This window comes from Melospiza melodia, chromosome 8 (assembly GCF_035770615.1).
Source record: "Melospiza melodia melodia isolate bMelMel2 chromosome 8, bMelMel2.pri, whole genome shotgun sequence".
NCBI lineage: Eukaryota > Metazoa > Chordata > Aves > Passeriformes > Passerellidae > Melospiza > Melospiza melodia.
The window spans coordinates 20,997,752-21,018,393 of NC_086201.1; the positions used below are offsets into that span (position 1 = coordinate 20,997,752).

General features: G+C 36.1%; 1 protein-coding gene across 1 annotated transcript in view; it reads right to left on the reverse strand.

The window, feature by feature from the left end:
- The window catches only part of OLA1 (Obg like ATPase 1), a 92,858-nt gene that overhangs the window by 21,573 nt on the left and 50,643 nt on the right, over positions 1–20,642 (reverse strand). The window contains exons 6-7 of the mRNA XM_063162163.1: positions 14,989–15,069; positions 14,611–14,708 (exon numbers count right to left, since the gene is read on the reverse strand). Coding sequence (XP_063018233.1) covers positions 14,611–14,708; positions 14,989–15,069 — 179 coding nt within the window. The remainder of the gene's footprint in view (positions 1–14,610; positions 14,709–14,988; positions 15,070–20,642) is intronic.

Below are 20,642 nucleotides of genomic sequence, written 5' to 3' on the forward strand. Positions count from 1 at the left end.
TTCTGCACAAATCCAATGCATATTGATGATTTTTCTCACTAAAAAGTGAACAAGGTATTTATGTAATAGGCTGAAATAAACAAAGCTCAGGTATAAAATACCAGTCTAGTAAACAAAAATAAACAAACAATCCACTGCACAGTTTAAGTACCAGAGACAATAAAGATGTATACCACATATATACAGTAATATCTATTATAAAGAAATATTAGATACAAGTCTCTCAGTAAAGTCTAGAAAAGCACAGAGCATATAGTTGCACTGTTAGTGCTTCCACTTACCAGATAAAATCTTATCTTTACACAGAAAAAGGACCAAAAAAAATGGGGATGTAAATATAGCAATGTGAAACATGGTAACACTAACTAATTCTGTGTCTTTCCTCAAAACAAAAATTTCTCTCAGAAAAGATGCAGTTGATAGTTTTTCTAGCACATTCAAGGTTATTGTACATGTTTGTCTGGTACAAACCTGTGGAGCCCGCAATAAGAAATGCCAACAGTGCAAAAGACTTCGTACGACAATATTCAAGTTGAAGCTGTGCACATCCTCAATTTTGCTTTTCACCACAAAGAAAGCCCAACTATACATTATGAATCAATCAGAAAGAGGACATTTATTTATGTTGCAATAAAAATAACACAAAGTATGGAACTTCAGTGATGAGATGCCTAAACCAGAAGCACTTCCCCAGCCCTACAGCAGTTAAAACAAATTACATAACAATCCTTTACAGAGAAAGCTCTTACTGAATTTGAAAAAACACTTACATGCTGCAATTTTCAGAAAAGCACCATGCTAAAAATGCATTCCACTCATTCAGAAGCAACCCAGATTCAGTACTATAGAAGCTAAAGGTACTGCTCAATACAATGATTCATAGTTTCTCTAATAGGAAGATTCAGCAGTTTTCAGACGAGACCTTTATTCCCTCTCTGAATAAATGATGCCTGAAATTTTTATTCTTGTTCTAATGGAATTTCAATGGCCTTCACTGCAAATCTACTGGAAATTTTCGCATATTAAGTGGAAAAAATTAAATTATGTTAACCACATTTTAATGTGATTAAGGCTGACAGGGTCATTATTTCTGCTAATCACTCAGTTTAAAAAGCTCAAACAAAACTTTGTAACAGCCAACGTTTTTTCTGGTTTTCTGTATGCCTACTGTAGTTGAGAATTAAAGCCACTACTGAATATGAAACACAGCATATTCCATAAAAGGATACATCAAATGTTTGCTGCAATTTGTACACGGATTTCATAATAATTAATTTAAAACTTTAAAAAGGGGGGGAATTGTTCTTTCAGAATGTATAGTCCTTTACTTCTTTTGTCTTCCTCAATCAAAAGACAAAACAGAACAAGGGAATATATACTTATTTCCCCATATGTCATATTTGCTAGTAAACAAGAGAAAACATTTCTGCATGTCTTTACTGCGAACCACAAGATATGTGTAATCACAGAAAATAATTTCTCACACCATGTCTGTTAGCCTCTGCAATAAGGAGTTCTGCTTATTACCATTTAGGTTGGCATAATCTGGAAATTGGGCATAAAGAGGTAGAGCAGAATGAGTAGCAAAGTTTATATAGTTTTCAGAGTGCCTTGTAGCTGACTTGCATGGAGAATCAAACAACAGGACAGAAAATTAAGGACACTGCTGTTCTGGCCACAGGCTCAGCTTGAGAGGCACAGCCTTAGAGCCAGCCCTCTTGCTCAGAGGTTTGGCACCAACAGCAGCAACTGCCAGTGGAGCAGCTCCCTAAGAAAACAGCAGATTTGAGGATGACTGAACAGGGCAGAAGGACTTCACCTAAAAAACAGACATAAGTTTGTCTTGTTCATACTGCCAAAGGAAGGGATATGGTGTTTGTGAGATTTCTATTTTCTTTCTGGGTGGGAGGAGGCTGTTCACAGGTTTTCTTAGGCTTGCATTTTAGGCTTTTTGAGGGATTACCACTCTCTGCAAAGATGACCACTGTAACGCTTACTGCTGCTTAATAATTAACACCACCCTCTGTGAATCATTATTTCCGGATGAGCTGTACTTCTCATGCCATGTTATCTCTTTCCTCACAACCTCTAAATTTAGAGATGATTAAAAAAGAGGGGGGGAAAAAAAGCATTTCAGCATTCATATTAATTTTTTTCTACATAAGTAACTTGCTCGTACACAAGTTACTTTAGAAGAGAAAGAAAGTGTGGACAGACTGATTCCCATTGATCATTCCCATATGGTTCAATAGATACATTTCAACCTAACTGAATCACTAAAAATCACTTATTGAATTACAAAAAAGAAATTTTTTAAAAATTAAAAATAGTAAACAAGATCATTACCTTATTAATCTTAGGGTATGTGAAATTTATCTGAAGAATATTTTATTTCCTTCCCACTCCTTGGCAAAATACCTGAACACAGATTGTAAGATCTACTTTATGATTACAACAACAACAACAAAAAAAAGCTGAGTAAAAAAGATGGTAATTATACACAAGTCTTTTCCTATAAGACTTTACTTCTTTGTATCTTGCATGTACTGCTAGCTTTAACAGCCAGCAGCTTTTTTTCCTAAAAAAACGTTTGCTTCACACCTGAATACTTTCCATAGCAAGACAAAAAGTCCAACGACATTAGATGACTTACTACAAGGAACAAACTACATCAATACATTACAGCTGTAGTCTGTGGTGTTCTCAAAAAGAAACGTTACCGGTATCATTGCATTTTCTAGTTTTAGTTTTTTAGTGTGAAGCCATGCACTAGTGCATCAACTAACAACCCCACTGAATTCTTGTGCTCATCTAAGAAGGGACCCTGCTGAATGTCCTAATGCATCTTATTGTGAATCTTCAGCAAATAAAACTTCATGTATGAGCTCATGATGTGCTTTGCTGCTGGAAAGTCACAGGCTCTGTGGGAAGCTTTTTATCTTCCCAGCAGTCAGTTCTCTGAGAACATCAGTGCAGCTACTGTAGTTACCTGTAGATTACTTGTATTTTCTCACATCTGTGTCCAGCAATCTAAACCATGATGATAAAGGGTCATTAGGTTTTGAGTGAGGAAGGGGATGGACTAGACAATTTGCTCTGATAAGCTCCTTGTTGCGAGTGCCGGTTTAGAATGTGAAATGCGGGGTTATGCACATTCTCAATGCCAACGCCTGTGCTCTCAGAGCACCAATTAAAAATCACACTCAGCCCATCTCAAACTACATCAACACATCTTACCTGAAATTTTTACTATTAAAATATTGCAATAAACTAATTCTGTCATGGTAAGAAGGACATGAGCTGTCTATTAACCACAAAAGAATTCAGGTACAATTACTAAGATAACTGCTGTTTGGAGCACAGCAAAGCAATTTCCCACAGTGGGGCTTACAGTTCAATTTACCAGTTGGGCAAATATTTTGTGCTCTGTAGTGGTCCACAGAGTTAACAGTTACCTGTAACATTTGAGTAGTGTTATACTTGGAAAAAACTTTTTTCAACCTAAACAGGTGTTTCAGCTTTACCCCTTCACATGAATACAGATTTTTTTTCCAACCTTTTTCTAAGAACTCTTTTAAGACTTCCATTTAACATTAAATGCAAATTTTATGAAAGAGCCAATGGGTCTATTTTCCCATTCCAAGCTACTCACAATGAGATATTGTAAGTTATAGGCTGCTTGGAAGAGGAATGAGAATAAGCACAATGTCACCTATAAAATTATGTTAATCCTCAAGTAACTTGATGAGGTGGTAACAGGCTTTTTTCCTTTCTTTCTTAAGGGATATGCTTAACTCAGTAAAAAAATAGTAATAATAAAAAAACTCCTATTCTCATGAACTAAACAATAATGAAAGAAGGTTGCATTTTCATATAAAGCAAAACCAGGTTATACCATGAATACAGTGAACAGTTCCAATGACATGGCCAGTGACAGAACTGCGAGAAGCCTTTAAAATATTTATCATGAATTTTTGTGTCAAAATGCAGCGAGTATCATGGTATTAGGCATCAGATAAATACATGGAAGCACAAATGGACCAATAAATATTTCTTGGTCAATCTTCAAGGAATCACAAGGAATTCAGGGATTTAAGAGTACCAAGAATGGAATTCCTACACTTCCCTCTTCTTGAAATTAAAGAGTAAAATAATTACCATTCCAACACCAACTCATCAGCTTAGATAGTTCAAAAGGGGTTTTCTTCATCGCCCTTGCAGAGATGATGATATCCTGCTATGTTGCTTTTGAGTCTTAATTTTAAGCCAGTGAAGAAAAACAGAAAGTCGATATTTTACATTAAAAAGGTCCATTTCCAAATTACAATAATTGTAACAATACATGAGCTCATAATGGATTTTCTACCAAAATTCAAAGACAGCATTTGAAAATGAGCTCCTTAATTTTATCACTTGGTTTTATTTTATAAAAATACATCTTTTAGTTCCAACTGCTGCAAGAGAACTGGCTACATAGACAACACTGGTTTGGCTTTCTTTTTTTATCAGTCCATGGTCTTCCATGAAAATGCATCATTTTGAGAACATTACCAGTCTGCATTATCAGAAAAAATGAATCCTTAATAATTATTCATACACCAAGTAGCTGTAAACCCAAATCATTTCAGAAGACCTGAATGTGTCAAGAACTTTGACAATTATGACTGGAGCCAGGAAACTGTAGCACTGCAGAATTTCTTATGAATTTTTCTAGTTACTTTTTATAAATGCTGTCCTAGATGACAGCTTAATGTGTACCACATGCAATATTTATTCTTCTTCAGTGTCAGACTGTCTAGCCATCCAAGGGAATACAAAGAATGTCACTTATTAGGATAAAAGCACAAGGAAGGTAATCAAGGACATATGTAACATCAGCCAATCATGCCCTATTTCAACATCCTATTCCATTCATAACAGTTCAACAATTATTTGCTTACTGATAACTTGCTTTCAGGCTGTTTGTGTTCCCCATAATGGTGGTTTGCATTTATTTTGCTCTTTAGAATTGGACACTTGCTGTGCCGTGCGTGTTTGTCAAAACTTTCTATCTTCTGTCAGAAAGAGCTTTAGCATATCAAACAATTTCTGTTTGTCAAAAATCAGTAATAGAACAATCTAGTTACCTTCTATGTCAATAGGGTACTAACATAACTAGAGACCAGAAACAAAAGGCTATCAGACACTACACACTACTGCACGACAGGCAGCTAAACCCACATTTCTATTTACTGTACTGATCATATAGCTGCGTCTTTAAGAAAAGCCTAGTACAAAAATTAGACACTGAATGGAATGGAAATGTACTTCAACAAGATACTGTCTGAGCACAAAGACTTTAACCTTGCTGTTAAGCTTGAAAACGAAATTTCTTACTAGTCTTCTGTGTCTCTTTACCATACTTCTATTTATTTATTTATTTTATCAAATGCCTATATAAAATACTTGTAGACATCTTATCTGCTGATTCTAATCGATACAATGCATCAAGTCATGAAAAAATGTTAGTTTACAAAGACAAGTAGGGACAGACAGATAGAGGGAGCCAAATACAAACATTTACCCTCCATCAAGTTATTTTTAAATAATACTACTACTAATAATTTTCAAAAATCCTATGGGAAACTGAACACATATGCACATGCATGCACACTTCATTATTCTGAATATCCTGGGACATTAAGACTTTATTAAATAAAAAACAGGTATGCATTTAATGAGCCTCTGAAATAAAACATGAGCTGGAAGTACCATCACATGGTTTAGATCGGCAACATTGTGCAGGTTTTCAATGCATTAGGTGTAAGACTTTATTTTCTTTTTTTTCTTTAATAAAAGCCATTTGGACTGAAATACATTTTTGCTTCAGGAATGTACTACTGTGCCAATGAATGAGAACAAGAGGAAGACTCAATATACAATGAATCCCATTAAACCCAATGAAGGACAATATCAGCACACATATTTAAGTCTCTTTTAAATATCTATCTTCCAAACATTTCTTCAGGCTTTAGAAATTAATACCATAGCACAGTAAGTCCCAAACATTATTTAGATTTATATTCTAATCAACTTGTCTTAAAATTAACAATAATTAAGCTCAAGCATTGGTAAAAAAGGATGACAAGATACTCATACCCAACGCCTCATCTGACAGTTCTTCAATTAAACATATATAATGTACAAACTTTCCTCTTCAATTTAAACATGGACACACATCTATTCCTTGCTTCCAGACAAGGATACATGGTTCCATCCACTGTAAGACTAGTGACTACCAACATCTGAACATCAGTCATCCATATTAGTGATTAGAAGAAACTCTAGCTGTGAAAATAAAATACTGTGCCAAAACCTTAGAAGATAAGATATGTTTCTTGGGAAAAACAAGCAGTTAAATGAAAACATATTTCCATATACTTAATACAAAAGAATGAGCTGTAAATAACCATAAAATTAAAAGGAAAACTATTTTTAAAAAAATGCATAAGATTTTCAAAGTAATCATCAATGAAAAATGTGTGTCAATTGTGAAACAAAGAAGTCACTTAGAAAAAGGAAGCTTAAAAAAAGGATGTCAAAGCCAGAGAACCTACATTTCCAATTATATAAAAGAATCATCCTCCTCAAATAGTATTTTTCCATTTATAATAAATGCTTGACTGCCTGATGTTTCCATGTAGTCCCTATTTATAGCAAACAGACCAATGTTACAGAAGGTGTTTCCCCCAGAGAAGGAGATGTTGCAGACCACTCACAAAGAACAATTTCAAGATGAGTATTTTTCCCAGACCCTACAGGTATCTCAAACACCATGCATGAGAGAAATAATGGTAGGTGGAATAAAATTAGCTTCAACTATGAGAACATAAAGATATTAGCACAATTCTGTAGGAAGTGATAGCATGAAATGTTTCAAGAAATTAATTCAATAAGCAGAATTTTAAACAAATATACAGGTACTTGTCTGCAAATCAAACACTGCAATACTGAGTAACACATCATGAAAAGAAAGATACTTATCAATTGGGACATTGTTCAAGAGATGGTGTTACAGCAATGCTGATTGCAGTTCCTAATCCAGAATACCAAAGCGATACAAGTGTATTGTCTATTTCTTAACAAAAGACAATATTATCAAAGCACTTTTTGCTTTAAAAATTTTCTAAAATCAAAGCTCATCTGTCAGTTATTACAACTGCTGATGTGCCTAACATGAGAGTTTTTCTCTCAAAACCCAGTTAGAGGCAGCAAGGAGGTATCAGATCCTCATACAGAGAGGGAGCTACTCCCATCAATCACACCAGGTGAGACCACAGCCACTCACCTCCAAAGTAATGCAACAGCTTCCTTTCAATCTTATGATTCTCAATAGATCCTCAAAAAAAACCAGCTGCTGGTTTTTAAATGCCATATCAGATACAGGAACAGTGACCCAACAGATTGGGACACAACCTCCCAATCTAACCTCCCCTCCTAGTATCTATTTTCCCCTTGATTTGAAAGAGAAATTTATTTGCTTTAAGGGCTATGCACAACTTCTCAGTTGTCTAGTTGACAAAGACAGGCTAACAATGTTCATTCATTCTGAAAGGCACAGGGCTTAATAAATTAATATGAAGAAGAAATAAGTAACAATATTCAGTAACTTAAGGACGAACAACTGTTAACAAGAATAACAATCTCTTGCAAAAATCTCTATTAATTTATTTGTAAAGCAAAACAGGACAAAAGCCCCCTCTATTAAAAACCCCAAATCCTACTTTCTAGGGTAAGACCTGTGCACAGTGCAGTGAAGGGGACTGTGCTTCTAACACTTAACAACCCAAAAGAAACACAGTCTCTGTGTCTGTTCTACTTTTCTGTTACTAATGGTGTTTCTCATGAGTATCTTCAAATGTGAAAGAGATTTTGACATGAGTATCTACAGGCTTACAGTCAAACTACTTTATTCTAAAATAAGTAAGAGTGAAATTCACTCAACTGCTATGGCAGATTAGAAGCATTGTTAGCAGACAGCAGTTCATAAGACTATACAAGCCAGCTATAAAACTGGTAGGGCATCAAACACCCATAGCTGAAGTCATTCAACAATACAACTGAACCCACAGAAACGGATATAAACAGATCAGAAACTAGTGATGATGGCCAAACCAAAAAATTAAAAACACTGGGAAGGGCATCTGCACAGGGAGGAAGAAAAGGAAGAGAAGATGGGAAGCAAAGCTGAACTGTTCAAAGCAGGTTTGGGTGACATGCAGCTGACAAGACAGGGATCATACACACAGCAATGAAGTTCAGAAGTCACTTGTAGCTGACACTGATGCTCTCCGAGTACGTGAAGCCTGGTGGGTCATTGTCACAGCAAATGTCAAACATTAGCTGCAGGTGAGGTGGCCGTGATGCACAGATATCACCACAATTTCAGAAGGCTTTAAGCATTCACCCATACAGTAACACCATACCACAACAGACGGCATCAAGTGTATGCCCAGACAGACCTACATCTGTCTGGAGATGGCTTCAAGCACCTGCCCTTCTCCTTCAGCACAACCTTTTATATCCTTATCTGCATGCATCACACCCGTGTGCCCCTTTGGTGGCTGGTCAGTGTCCCTGGGCACTCCATGTCCCACTGCCTCCAATGCTGCTCACCTGCCCTGCACAGCTGCACCCACTGGGGATGAGGCTCCCACAGCCCCAGTCCCAGTCCCCACAAACTGTGCACCTACAGGCCACGGCTGCTGGGCTGGGCTGGTTCTGGTGCTCTGGGATGCTGGGCTGTCACGTGTCACTCTGAACACTGGAGAGGCTCTTCTTCATTTCCCTGCTCACCCTTCTCTCTACAGTCTGCAGCCTTTGAGGGGTTCTAAGCATAGTATGATGGTACCTTAATCTGCCCAGGACAGGCCTTCCCAAAATCCAGCTTTCCCTCTACTATGACCAGTCCTCTTTTTGCTAGCTCAGGAGTCAGCATATTCTAAGTAAACCACTGAGGTTTCATTTCCTGACTTGGCAACCTACACTACAGCTATTTAGTAGTGCCATGTTGTAATCAGGTGGAACAGAATTTTTGAAAAAAGCATCACCATAAAACACTGCCCATTTTTAAAACATACAGAAACAACTCATTTGAAAAAATTTACTGTCCTAATACATAGGAACCAATACATTTGGCACAGACCAAACTTGCTATCAGAGATAGACCATCACATCTGGGCAGAAGGTGAACACTGGAGTGAAGTCAGACTCCAGGAAGGTGCTTTTGTGTCTGGAGGAAGGTCACACATGAAGCTGAGAATGGGATCCATCTTTCCATGCTTAAAGACATGTCCCCAACACCTGCTATTACCCAAACAATATGCATTCACATTCAAACAGACGGGACTCCAGAGGGGCAGGCAAAAGAAAGCACACCAAAGCAGGAAGTCTGGCAAAAGAAATCATCCAGGCCAAAAGACTGGACTGGAATTAAGCCAGCAAGGATGGGATGAAATCAAAGCAGAGAGAATCTGGCAAAGACCCATGGAGAACATATCAGCTAGGAAAACAGTGGGGCAAAAAGAATGGGATAAACAGAACAACTGAATGAAGTCACTGGAATTGCAAAACAGAAGACTCCAAGAAGTCAATTGGCAATGTCAGGACATGGTGCTAGAAAGAAAACAGACTGCCATTTGGCTGATGGATGACTAATTAATTTGTATTCATTAATTCATTTGTATAAGAAACAATAAATAATAACTGTTTATTAAGCAAATAACATGCACTATCCCTTACTATACTAGGTAGGTGCTCCATGAAAAACATTTGCAATTCCCTAGTTTTGAAAGTCTGAGCTGTAAGACACACTCAGTCAGGCAGTAAAGATGTAGCACAGGATGCCTAACTTCTGGATCTCATTAGCTTTGAATATCTGACTTCTCAACTTGTGTGTGCAAAACTTTACTTATACCCTTATACCCAGATAACATAAATCTCCTAATACTCTTTTAAAACATTTCAGTTGTAAGGCAGGAACAAGAACTGTAATATATTTTTTAAATATTATTTTCCAAATTTGTAAACATAGAAGACAACCTTAAAATCATTAAGCAGCTATGTCAAGAAAACATGTCAACACCACCTTGGCATTACAAGTTATGATTTGAAAATTCCTTCAACTAATTTCTCAAATATATTTATCAGAATAAAATGTCACTGCCTAAACATCCATACCTGCAGAAATACAACCAAGGATTCCAAGGCTCCATTTATTACCATAAATGGAGCCTAAATAATTCCATTTATAACTTTGTTTCCTAACTAGTTTAAAAGTGAAAGACCTACTGAAAGAGATTAGTTCATACTCAAACCTATGGAGTGTTCCTTTTACTTGACCCTTGATATTTCTTTCTTCATGTCAGATTTCCCTACTTCCTCCATTTTTTTTTTAATATTTGGAACATCTGAAGCAATATGAAAAAGATGAATAGAAAAGGATTATTCACTCTCATAATACAAGATCTAAGGAGCATCAAATGAAATTATGATGTGGCAGATCCAAAACAAGCATAAGGAAGTACTTCTACATATAGCACATAGTTAAGCTGTGGAAGTCCCTGCTTCAGGATATTGGGATACCAAAAAGTATACTTGAGTTCAAAAGGTGAATGGGTAAATTTATAGAATAAATATCAGTTAAAAAGTATTAACCACAAGTATATCATATCTGGCTTAGTCAGTTCTACAATAACAGATTGCAAGAAGCTGGATGCACATAGTCTGTTTGCTTAATCTGTTCCTATAATCTTCCCTGGACATCTGTTAGTGGCCTGTCGGAAACATGACACCAGAAAAGATGGACCTTTCATCTGATCTAATTATACCTCTTCTAGCTTAAGAACACTGAAAATGCTATGAAAATTAATGGGCAAAATTTTATTTATTATGACATATGTGTCACTTTTCTAAATACACAGGAGCAAAATACTAAAGTCCTCTATCCTATCAACACTGATCAACATTTTTAACAGAATGCCTACCATAACATTTTGAGAAACAACCCCTTAAAATTATGTTAATGTACATTTGGATATTCAACAAGTCTGAATTATATTAGAGAAAACAATGTTTAGAAATCCATAACTAAGTCTCAGACAATTTAGTTACAATGCTAGAGATAGTAGAAAATCTTTAGCAGCATAAGTGGCTTTTTGAATTACAGTCTAGATAAGCATAGGATGAAATTCACTTTATTGGGCCAGAGAAATTGAGTCTATAGATCAGATATGAAGCTTTAACATATAGCAGTATCTCTGGTGCTTGCTGCAACTAAGCCCAAAATACCAAACCAAACATGATGCTAAGCTTGATCCACTACATCCACTCATTATTTAGCTCAATATATTTCATAACTGGAATCCATTCTATGAGCCACTAGATGCATGCTCTATAGCAAGACTAAAATATAAAGCTTAAATATAAAGCTTACAAGGGCTGATAAATCAGATATTCTGGATTTATGTAACATCCTGGGGCTAGAATGCAGTTTAAACTGATTATTATTATTACTATTTTCACTATTTTCATGGTTAAACTAGAATACAGTACACCATGGTTAAGGTACTAGATCCAGATTTTAAAAAAAAATTAGGAATTATTAAAAGAAGAGTTTAAATACTCATTTAGAGTACAGCAGTACATATTAGGAATGGTTTCAGTGGATTCCCCCATAAACATCAAGATTACTGTCATCTGATCATAACACAAGTGCGACTAACACAGCTGCCGTGTCAGCTTCTCTTCAGGGGCTAGGTCTTAATCATAAATCAACTGAATGACTAATTCAACATTGTTAAAACCAGCAAGTAACTGCTTGGAGCCATTCCAGTTTTTACATCTTTCAAAAGGTCAATACACCTACTCAAACACACAATAGTCCTATCTTTCACAGTGTTTTATTCTTTCCTTGGATTGAAAAATGACACACTGGCACCTAAATATAAGTGTGCTTTAACTAACAATTAAAATGTTCATTAATTCTGAAAGAGTGACCGAGTAAAACAAAGAAAATTTCAGTTCTCCACTCTATACAAAATCAAAAAGCCTCTTCTCTCCTTTGCTGTTTTAAACACTTCTATAGTTGCAAAAGTCTGATGAAAAGAGTCTCTTGTTATATTATGAATTAAGCTCAGAAATAAACTTTTTTTAGAAGAATGACTACAACTAAATGTGGCTTGTAATTCAAATATGAATACCTACCCCTCAAAATAATAACAAAAATCAGAAAGTGGTATCTAACAGTAAAATATATTCTAATCATTCACATCTGCTTGCACCACATAAATGACAGAAGCCTACCGTTAGCATCCTTCATAGAAAACATTTATTCTGCTCTTAAATATAAAAGCTGTGTTGCATAAACAGAGGATTTAAGGCTGTGACAGAGTAGCTGAAGGAAAGGAAATGGCAATCTTTCTGGTTCTAGTAGATGCCTTTCCCTATCACACAATGTTTCCCACTCATAAATACATGACAAATACTTCCTCAATCATTTTTTACGAGCAGGGATGCACAGGGGGTAGTCAATGGCTAGCTTGAGGGAAAATAGGAACAGCAGGAGGCAGAAACTGTACTGAAAATGGCTATGTGGTAAATTCTCTTCTGGAACATCACTCAGATACCCAGGCTTTGATCTTTCAGCCACAATTACACTCACATCCATGAGATCTGGGTATACTTTTTAAAAACTACATCACTAATTGTAATAGAAACAGTTAAACTGTTTCATAATATGACTCCTCAACTCAAACATCTGATTTTTTAAAAATTAAAAATTGCAATTTATCCAAAGATTTGCTTTCAATTGGGTTTAACTATGTCATCATCACAACCAGTCTCACAAAAAACATGGGGTGACTGGCGACAGCTAAATGACAGACTGGCGTCGCCTAAGCAGTCTGGCTGCCATTAGGGTCTGGGCAATGGTGTTTACTGTACAATCAGAGCCACTGAGCTCTACCTGTAGTCAGCCAAATACAGGTGTGAGGATCCTTTTTAGGACATGGAAACTGACTCACCCATTTGCACATAAGCTTCCACATCCGTGCTCTTACAGCAAGCCTGAAGACCATAGCATTTTTACTTTGAAAAACTATCACCTTACAGTAACAGAGCAAATACAACTACCCTGATCTTAAATACTTCTTTGGGTAGAACTATTTCTTATATTTAAATTGTCATACTCAAAAAATATTTAGAGGAAAAAATTATTTTAAAATTATAAAATTCGGACAAACATGAAGAGCTTACATTATTACACTGCTTGTGAAGCCTATTTGAAGTCTGTGTTTGGGACTGAGAGGGTTTGCTACTGAAATACGTTAAATTTTGTTCTTTAGTACCAACACAAAATGTCTTGGAGTATCAAAAGGACAGTTTTAGTTGCAGTAATTTCACAGAACTTATTCTAATGATTTATTGGAGTTAACCATCTGACATTAATTATTGTTTTGGCTTCCAGTCTATGAATGTTTATTTTTCAGTTTAAAGCCTTCTCACTCTTTGATATCATATGGAAATGAGAATTTTTAATGGAAAATTGAAACCATGTGCATCTAAGTACTTAATGAAGTACAGGGAGAAACAGAGGGTGTACTTTAGGAGAATTCAGATATTCCGCTTTAGATACTTTTGATTTGTTTGGATGAGTTACATGCATATATCTGTTCACAAACATACATTTATACATCTTCAAAGTGTCTCACAAGTACAGTGTTTAAAATTCTGAATTGTAAGAAAATATTTGCTGTTTGGTTGGGTTTTTTTAAACTAAACACACTGCTATAGATTTTCCTTCATCATATGCTAACTACCCAATCTGTTCCCTCCTCCACAGAGGAATATTTATGCCATCTAGAGCTTCCAATGACATGCTAAATGCTGTACTTCCCAACAGTGGATTCCCACCTTATGTCTACCATGTTAGGATTGGATCTTCATCCACTTCACTGAACCTCTGATAGACTGATTTTGTAAACATTATGTACCTGAGTCACAACACTGATGCCAGAAATACCTGACTAAAATCTGAGCTATTCATGGCACTAAAGCCCACTAAAAGAGGCCTGTAAACCACAAGCAAGGCACAAGAAGTGGCAAGAAAGCCAGGCACCCAACTACAAAAGGAAGAGTAACACTAAAATGCGCAATTTTGCTTGAAAGACTTCTGTGCAACTCACATAGCTTTAGTCTTCTGGCACTCAATTCATTCCTTTGGAATGAAAAAGATGCTGTTCAGACAACCAGCATTAGAGAACATGATAAAGCCGCATGCTTATTTAAATTAGTACTTCTAAATTAAATCTATTTTCTTCAACGTTAATGGCTTCATGTTAAATTGTAAGGATGGAAAGCATATTCTTTTCTGCAGTTTCAGTCAAGGTTTCACCATATGCATTGTACTCCAGCAGCATGTCAGTGGGAGCATAACAAGTAACAGCAGTGCAAGATTAGTTCACATAGCTATTTCAGCTAATATCCTTGGTGATCTAAATGTGCAAGGAATTACTGACCATTGAAAAATGTGAAACAGAAATATAAGTTTAGACATTTAACCTGTATACTCACCACTTGTTTTTCTTTCTAATGTAGTCTTTTTCAGACAGATTAACCAAGTAGATCATCGGTTTTGAAGTAAAAAACAAATGTTTGTTCAAAACATCAATCTGGAAGTGAGAATAGAGGGAGAGAATTTTAAAAACATATTAAATCAACTTGAATGAATTTTATTATCATTTTCCTCATGGCATGTCTGAGAAGGCTACAAGAATTCAAGTGCAATACATAAATCATAGATAAGTATAGATTCAGCGAATAAATTCAACATTCAATAAGCTATGAATATGAAATTTTAAAAAAATACCAAAAAAACCAACAACTTTAAATAGAACCAGTAACAGGTAGCAAAATTAGAAGTCAATTCATGGAGTAATATTTATAGCCTACCTCTTTGTCATTCCAATCATGATAGAAGCGGACAGCTTTCTTTTCATCTATTACCCATGTCTTGATTTTGCACATTACGTCCTACGCAAGATCAAAAAAAAAACCAAAGTCAAAAACTCAGCTGGATATCAAGACTATTCTCTTCCATAAACAAGGCGTGTATCCATTAAGATTCAAAACATACACACAAGTGAAAAATTAGATACTACCTTTTATAAACAAATTTTTACTCTCCCAGACAAGCAGAAATTGCTGCTTTCAAAGTTGCTAAAGAGCAATATGGATTATTGAAGTCATCCAAATCCACAATTAGAAAGTTAAATACACAAGGCTCAAGTATCATCTCTTGTCACCAAGAACATCAGCAGAGATCATAAAATATATGTAAAAATCAGTACATTTTAGATTGCTTTTCGAACTCAGTAAGATGCAACATTTCAGCATCCAGTGGGAGAGACCACGTACAATATAAACATGCCATTAAGAAAAGGGAATGGGTGGGACAAAATACAGCAAAAAAAAAATTTTTTTTTCTAAATTGTGAGCAAAAGAAATGGAGCCTATTATTGATGATCCACCCTCAAGAAATTAATTCAAACGGCCAAAGCCCTTTTTATTCCGCATTAATTTTTCGCCAACACCTTCTCCCTCCCCCCCCAAAATGAAACCTGCCAAAGCCTCCATTACACAATGGCAAGAGCCTTGCACTGGTGACCTCCAACCAGCTGCATTCACTTTCAGAACATCTCTCTCGGCAGGAAATCTAAAGGCCTTTTAGTTAGCAAGCTAGTGTGCATTCAGAAGGAGTAACTGCAGGAAGAGCCCAATGTGCTTTGTTTCTCTGGCCTTTCTTCACAGAAAGATTAATCATCTGTGAAATGGAAACGGCAAACAGCAAGTGACACAAACTGAACCCTTCAAGCCTTTCCTCATCAGTTTTGTGGTCGTGAATCCGAAAGCTGCGTGTGGCACGGTTTTCCTTACAGGCAGGTGTTAATAAAAGGCTCTTGGGTCTGAAAGGTCAAACTCTGCTCTTCTAGGAGTAGTACATTTTAGAGTCGCCTATTTTTTGTTGTAGATAATTTATGATCATGCTTTAAATAATGCATTTTTTTAAGCTGAAATTGATGCAACTGAGCATTAAGATCTTTATAATACAAGGAAACATTCTCTGAACTGTTGAGCACACAACATTTTTTGCACTTAATGCTATGCAGTTGAAGTACATTTATAAACAACCACAAATAACATCAGTATTTACTACCGTCTTTTCTAGTCTTGCAGTAGCTTTAGTGGAGGGGAAAAAAAAAAAAAAAGCTCTTCTAAATCTTCAGATCCTGATTTGAAACCCTCCAGGAACAGGACTCCCCACAGATTTTAACAAGGAAGGGGCAAGCTAAAACTTTTAATGAAATCTAACATGTTCTGCCTAAGAATAATCACTTTTACTCTCCTATAACTGAATTTCACTCATAAATGTTTAAAAGTGGCTAATATAACACCATTTCCTACAAGGAGAAGATCAAAGTGCTATATTACAAATGCATTATGATTAAAAAAGCACTGTGCAGCTTTGCTATTAACTGTTCTTTAAACCCTAAAAGGCTTCCCATAGATCTCACTTGGCACTGCATATACAACCTTTGACAAGTAATGTAGACCATTTTTATTCATTGCCTAAAATTGTAGGCAATTATGTGTGTCACACTGGCCACCTGCAAATTCTGAATGCCTGCTCCAGTTGTCAGAGCAAAAAACTAATGTCGGAGGGGATTAATCTAGGGGGAGAGAGTCCTCTTTAATGGCTCCAGCAGGTGAAATGGCCCAGCTGGTTACTATGATGAGTGGCCAGAACAGCTTATGTAGAGACATGCAACAAGATTACACATAAAGAAGAAAACACTGGCACCATCTTATCTTTAACCCTATGTGCTTTTTATTTTTTTAATTAATCTGTATAAACAAGATAAGGGAAGCAATTCTACCAGTAAGTACTTTTCACTTATGATATTTATCCTCAGCTTCTCTTTAAATACATATATATAAAAATCAACACAACCACCAAGATTCCTGTTCAGCAGTGAAGGAATTCTGGTTACACACTATTTTGGGTTTTGAACTAGTTCTATAGGCACCTACCACATGACTTTCAGCATTACAGTTTCTCCCACAATAGCAATGCATTGCTACATATAAATTGGAGTCAATAAAAAACTGACAGAAAAAAAACCTACCACAGCAGAACTCACTGGAGTCAAACTTTTACGTTTCTGCTTAAGAAGAAATGAAATGTTTTGTACTCACACTGTAAGGGGAGCTACGTAACACAGAACCTCCACAAAATTTCAAGCATCAACACAGCAAATAAAGTTTGGCCTTTCTAAAGCCTGTCTAAGCACAGAGCTGCCAATCAAAACCTCTTCCACACTCATTTGCTACTTACAGTGACACACAGTCTAAATCCATTTTGGCACTGACGTAATTTTATTAATTACCTGTTTATACACCTGATTTAAAGCTGTTTGCAACTGCTGTTCTAAAGTAGTGATTACATGGACAATTTCCACAGGTAAGGCAGATCTACAGCTGAGTATGCTAGGGACAACTAATAACCATCTACTTGCAATTTTATTTTGGTTTTATAGGGAGGCTGGCAAAATATTGTAAAACTTTCTGTAGGTAAAAGGATGGAAACTTGTGAGCAAATGCAGCATTTTTGTATGAAGCTGATGAAGCAGTGAGATACAAAGAAGTTCTCTCATGGACTATATGAGCAGCAGTCACACCATGCAGAATGTAAGTATGCAGTCCAGAAACTCAAAAATGGGTGAGCTGAACTTAGATTCCCCTGCATCAGTGGTGGTGTTCCACTGAAATGGGACTTAACTCTTTAACAAGAAATTGTTAAATAACAAATGACAACATGAAGTAAGGCACATATTTCCACGTAATTTTTTTTAACTCAGCTGCCCCAATACTCTCAACAAACATACAAATAGCACATTTTGGGGTTATTTCTCATGTAGCACCCTCTTTAATTATCTGCTTCTATTTAGGACTGGTAAAAGAGTACAACCTGATCTTTTTATCTTCTCTATCACTGTACTAGTCATTTAAACACATTTCATCACTACTCAAGTTAACTTTGAGATGCTTAATAAAAGAATACAAAGCAATGATCCACTTTGTTTTATTAGATCTGGCATCCCCAATTGTACACTTAGAGGTCAATCTGTCACAAGCAGAATGATCCACTTTGCCTTCTTTGATGAGAGGTACTCTTGTTTTCCAACTAGCAACATTATAACAAGAGCCATTCAGAAAGCCACCAAAAATCCGCCCAAATTTCAATTTCCTTACAGTTGTCAAAGCATATGAAATGCAGCAAACTTAATGAATATCAAATATCTATGTTTGTAAAATCAGTTCATTTCTGACTATATGCATGGCAATATATTTAGCACTTACAAATACTCAGTATATTTAGCCATACAAAATACAATGATTTTAATTATGTCCTGCACTCATTTTCCAAAGACCACAAGTACTCAACCCACAAATGCTAAGCAGGACATTAACAGTAAGTCCAGCAGTATAAAATAATGAAATACATGTAAATTGCATATAGCAGATTTACCAAGACCTACTCATGAAACACTACTGTGCAGAAAAATGTGCATACATTAATAAGACTTTCTGGATGAATGATAGTAATAATGTGTGCCAATGCCAAATTCTTCTTACAGCATGAGGGACTAAACTGAAGCTTGGAAACCCACTTGCCTACTTGGCATCAGAGAATTGTGATTTTTTTGTTGTAAATTACCAGGGCATGTAATTAACTTCCGTAAATTTAATAAAGAAATAAGCAGTTGTGAGGATTATCACTTCACACTTCAAAGTGCAAGTGAATTCCCTGTGATCCTGCAGGCAGTGCAAAAGTCTCCACTAGTACAGAGTAACTGTGAGTACAGTAAGGTTTTTCCCCCACCAAGGGACATATGCAGTGTTTTTCAGTATCTTATTCATTCCTTTCGAAACTTCCAAGATGTAAAAACTTACCATCTCCCTGTAAAAGCTTCAAAAGCACTTTTTATTGAAATGTTTCCATTGTCTAAAATTCTATTATTTACATTTCTCTGCTGCTAGGAAAAGCTACAAGGAGTACCTAAAACATTATCTGTAGCTCTTAGTTAGCTCCTCTCACTTCATTCCTAAGTCCAACACCTTTGCATATCAGTAATGAAGATGGTGGTGCATAAATAACCCAATCTGACTTCCCTAAAGAATCTGGCTCAGCGGCAGAAGGTGTTTCTTTAATAAATCACTGCATATACTAAATGGATTCAACACCACCTACCCAGTAGGTCTAAGAATACAACTGTAAATAAAAACCCCAATGTGTGTGTTTCTGATGGCACTCCAAAAAAACTCTCTGCCTTTCCCTGGTTACCATCTTTCAACAGCCAAAAAAGGCCATGTTAATGATACACACATTCTGGGAACAGTCACTTACAAACACTGGGAACTATGTAGGAACCAGAACTGCCCCACAGCTCTAAAAAAGCAAACCATACTTTTGAATACAAAACCCTGAAGTTCATACACTGTTGGGCAGGGGCAAAGGGAGGGTGGATATAGTATTTACCAACACAGCACTTCCCTCTTGCAAGAGTGGCTGAGAAGCCTGGAGGGTCATAAGCAAATGAACTGTACTGTAACTAGAAGAATAATGCAATCTTGGAGTATATAAATGGCCTAGTGTCCAACAGGAATAATTTTATACTCATCTCTGCTGAAATGATGAAAAACTGGAGAAAAAAACAGAGGTTTTGAGAATGTGCTTATGCATGAAGATCTGGCATTCTTAAATTCTATGCTTTTATTCTTATTGCATATATATATATATAAAACAAAAATATCACATATGCAGGGTTTTTCACACTACCATAGAGAAATCAAATGACTGCTAAAGCTTGACAAACATTGACTAAAATTGTCTCCTTTTATACAGTGAAGATAATTAATTATTGGCATAGCTAATACAAGTAATTTAACTCTAGCCTGAAAATACTTTAATAAAGGTTAATTTTTCCTGTAAGACGTACATTCCATTTTAACCACAGTTGTAAGAATTAAGTTGGGATATGCAAGGGAACAAACCAGATAATTATTATTCCATCTGACCTTCAAAATTTCAAAATGGTTTTTCAGATACAGATAGAGAAGAATGCTATTTGAGGTTCTCATGGCTACTTCAACTGTGCTGCACCAAGAGCAGTTTACTGAGTACACATGAGGTGGATGGAGTGCACTGAGCCCACAGTCCTATTCACAGCTTTCCTTGGAAATCTTTTCACTTCCCTTGAGCAGAGCCTCAGCTGTCTGCTCTTCCTGGAGGTTTTGTGGCAATTTAGAAGACTGAGGATGAAGCAACACGGTAAGAATTTATTCCAAAAACACTGTTTAAAAACAATGGTATTTTAAAGGACAACTAAGACACATTTGGCAGTTTAAAGAAAAGGCTAGATCATGTTTTTACATTGTGCTAAGCATTTAAATAAGCTGTAGCAGTGGGTGCAGGAAAGAGAACAAGACAGGTACTGCACCAATTGGAGTGACAATGAGCTCCTCTGTGGTACAAAACAATGTCT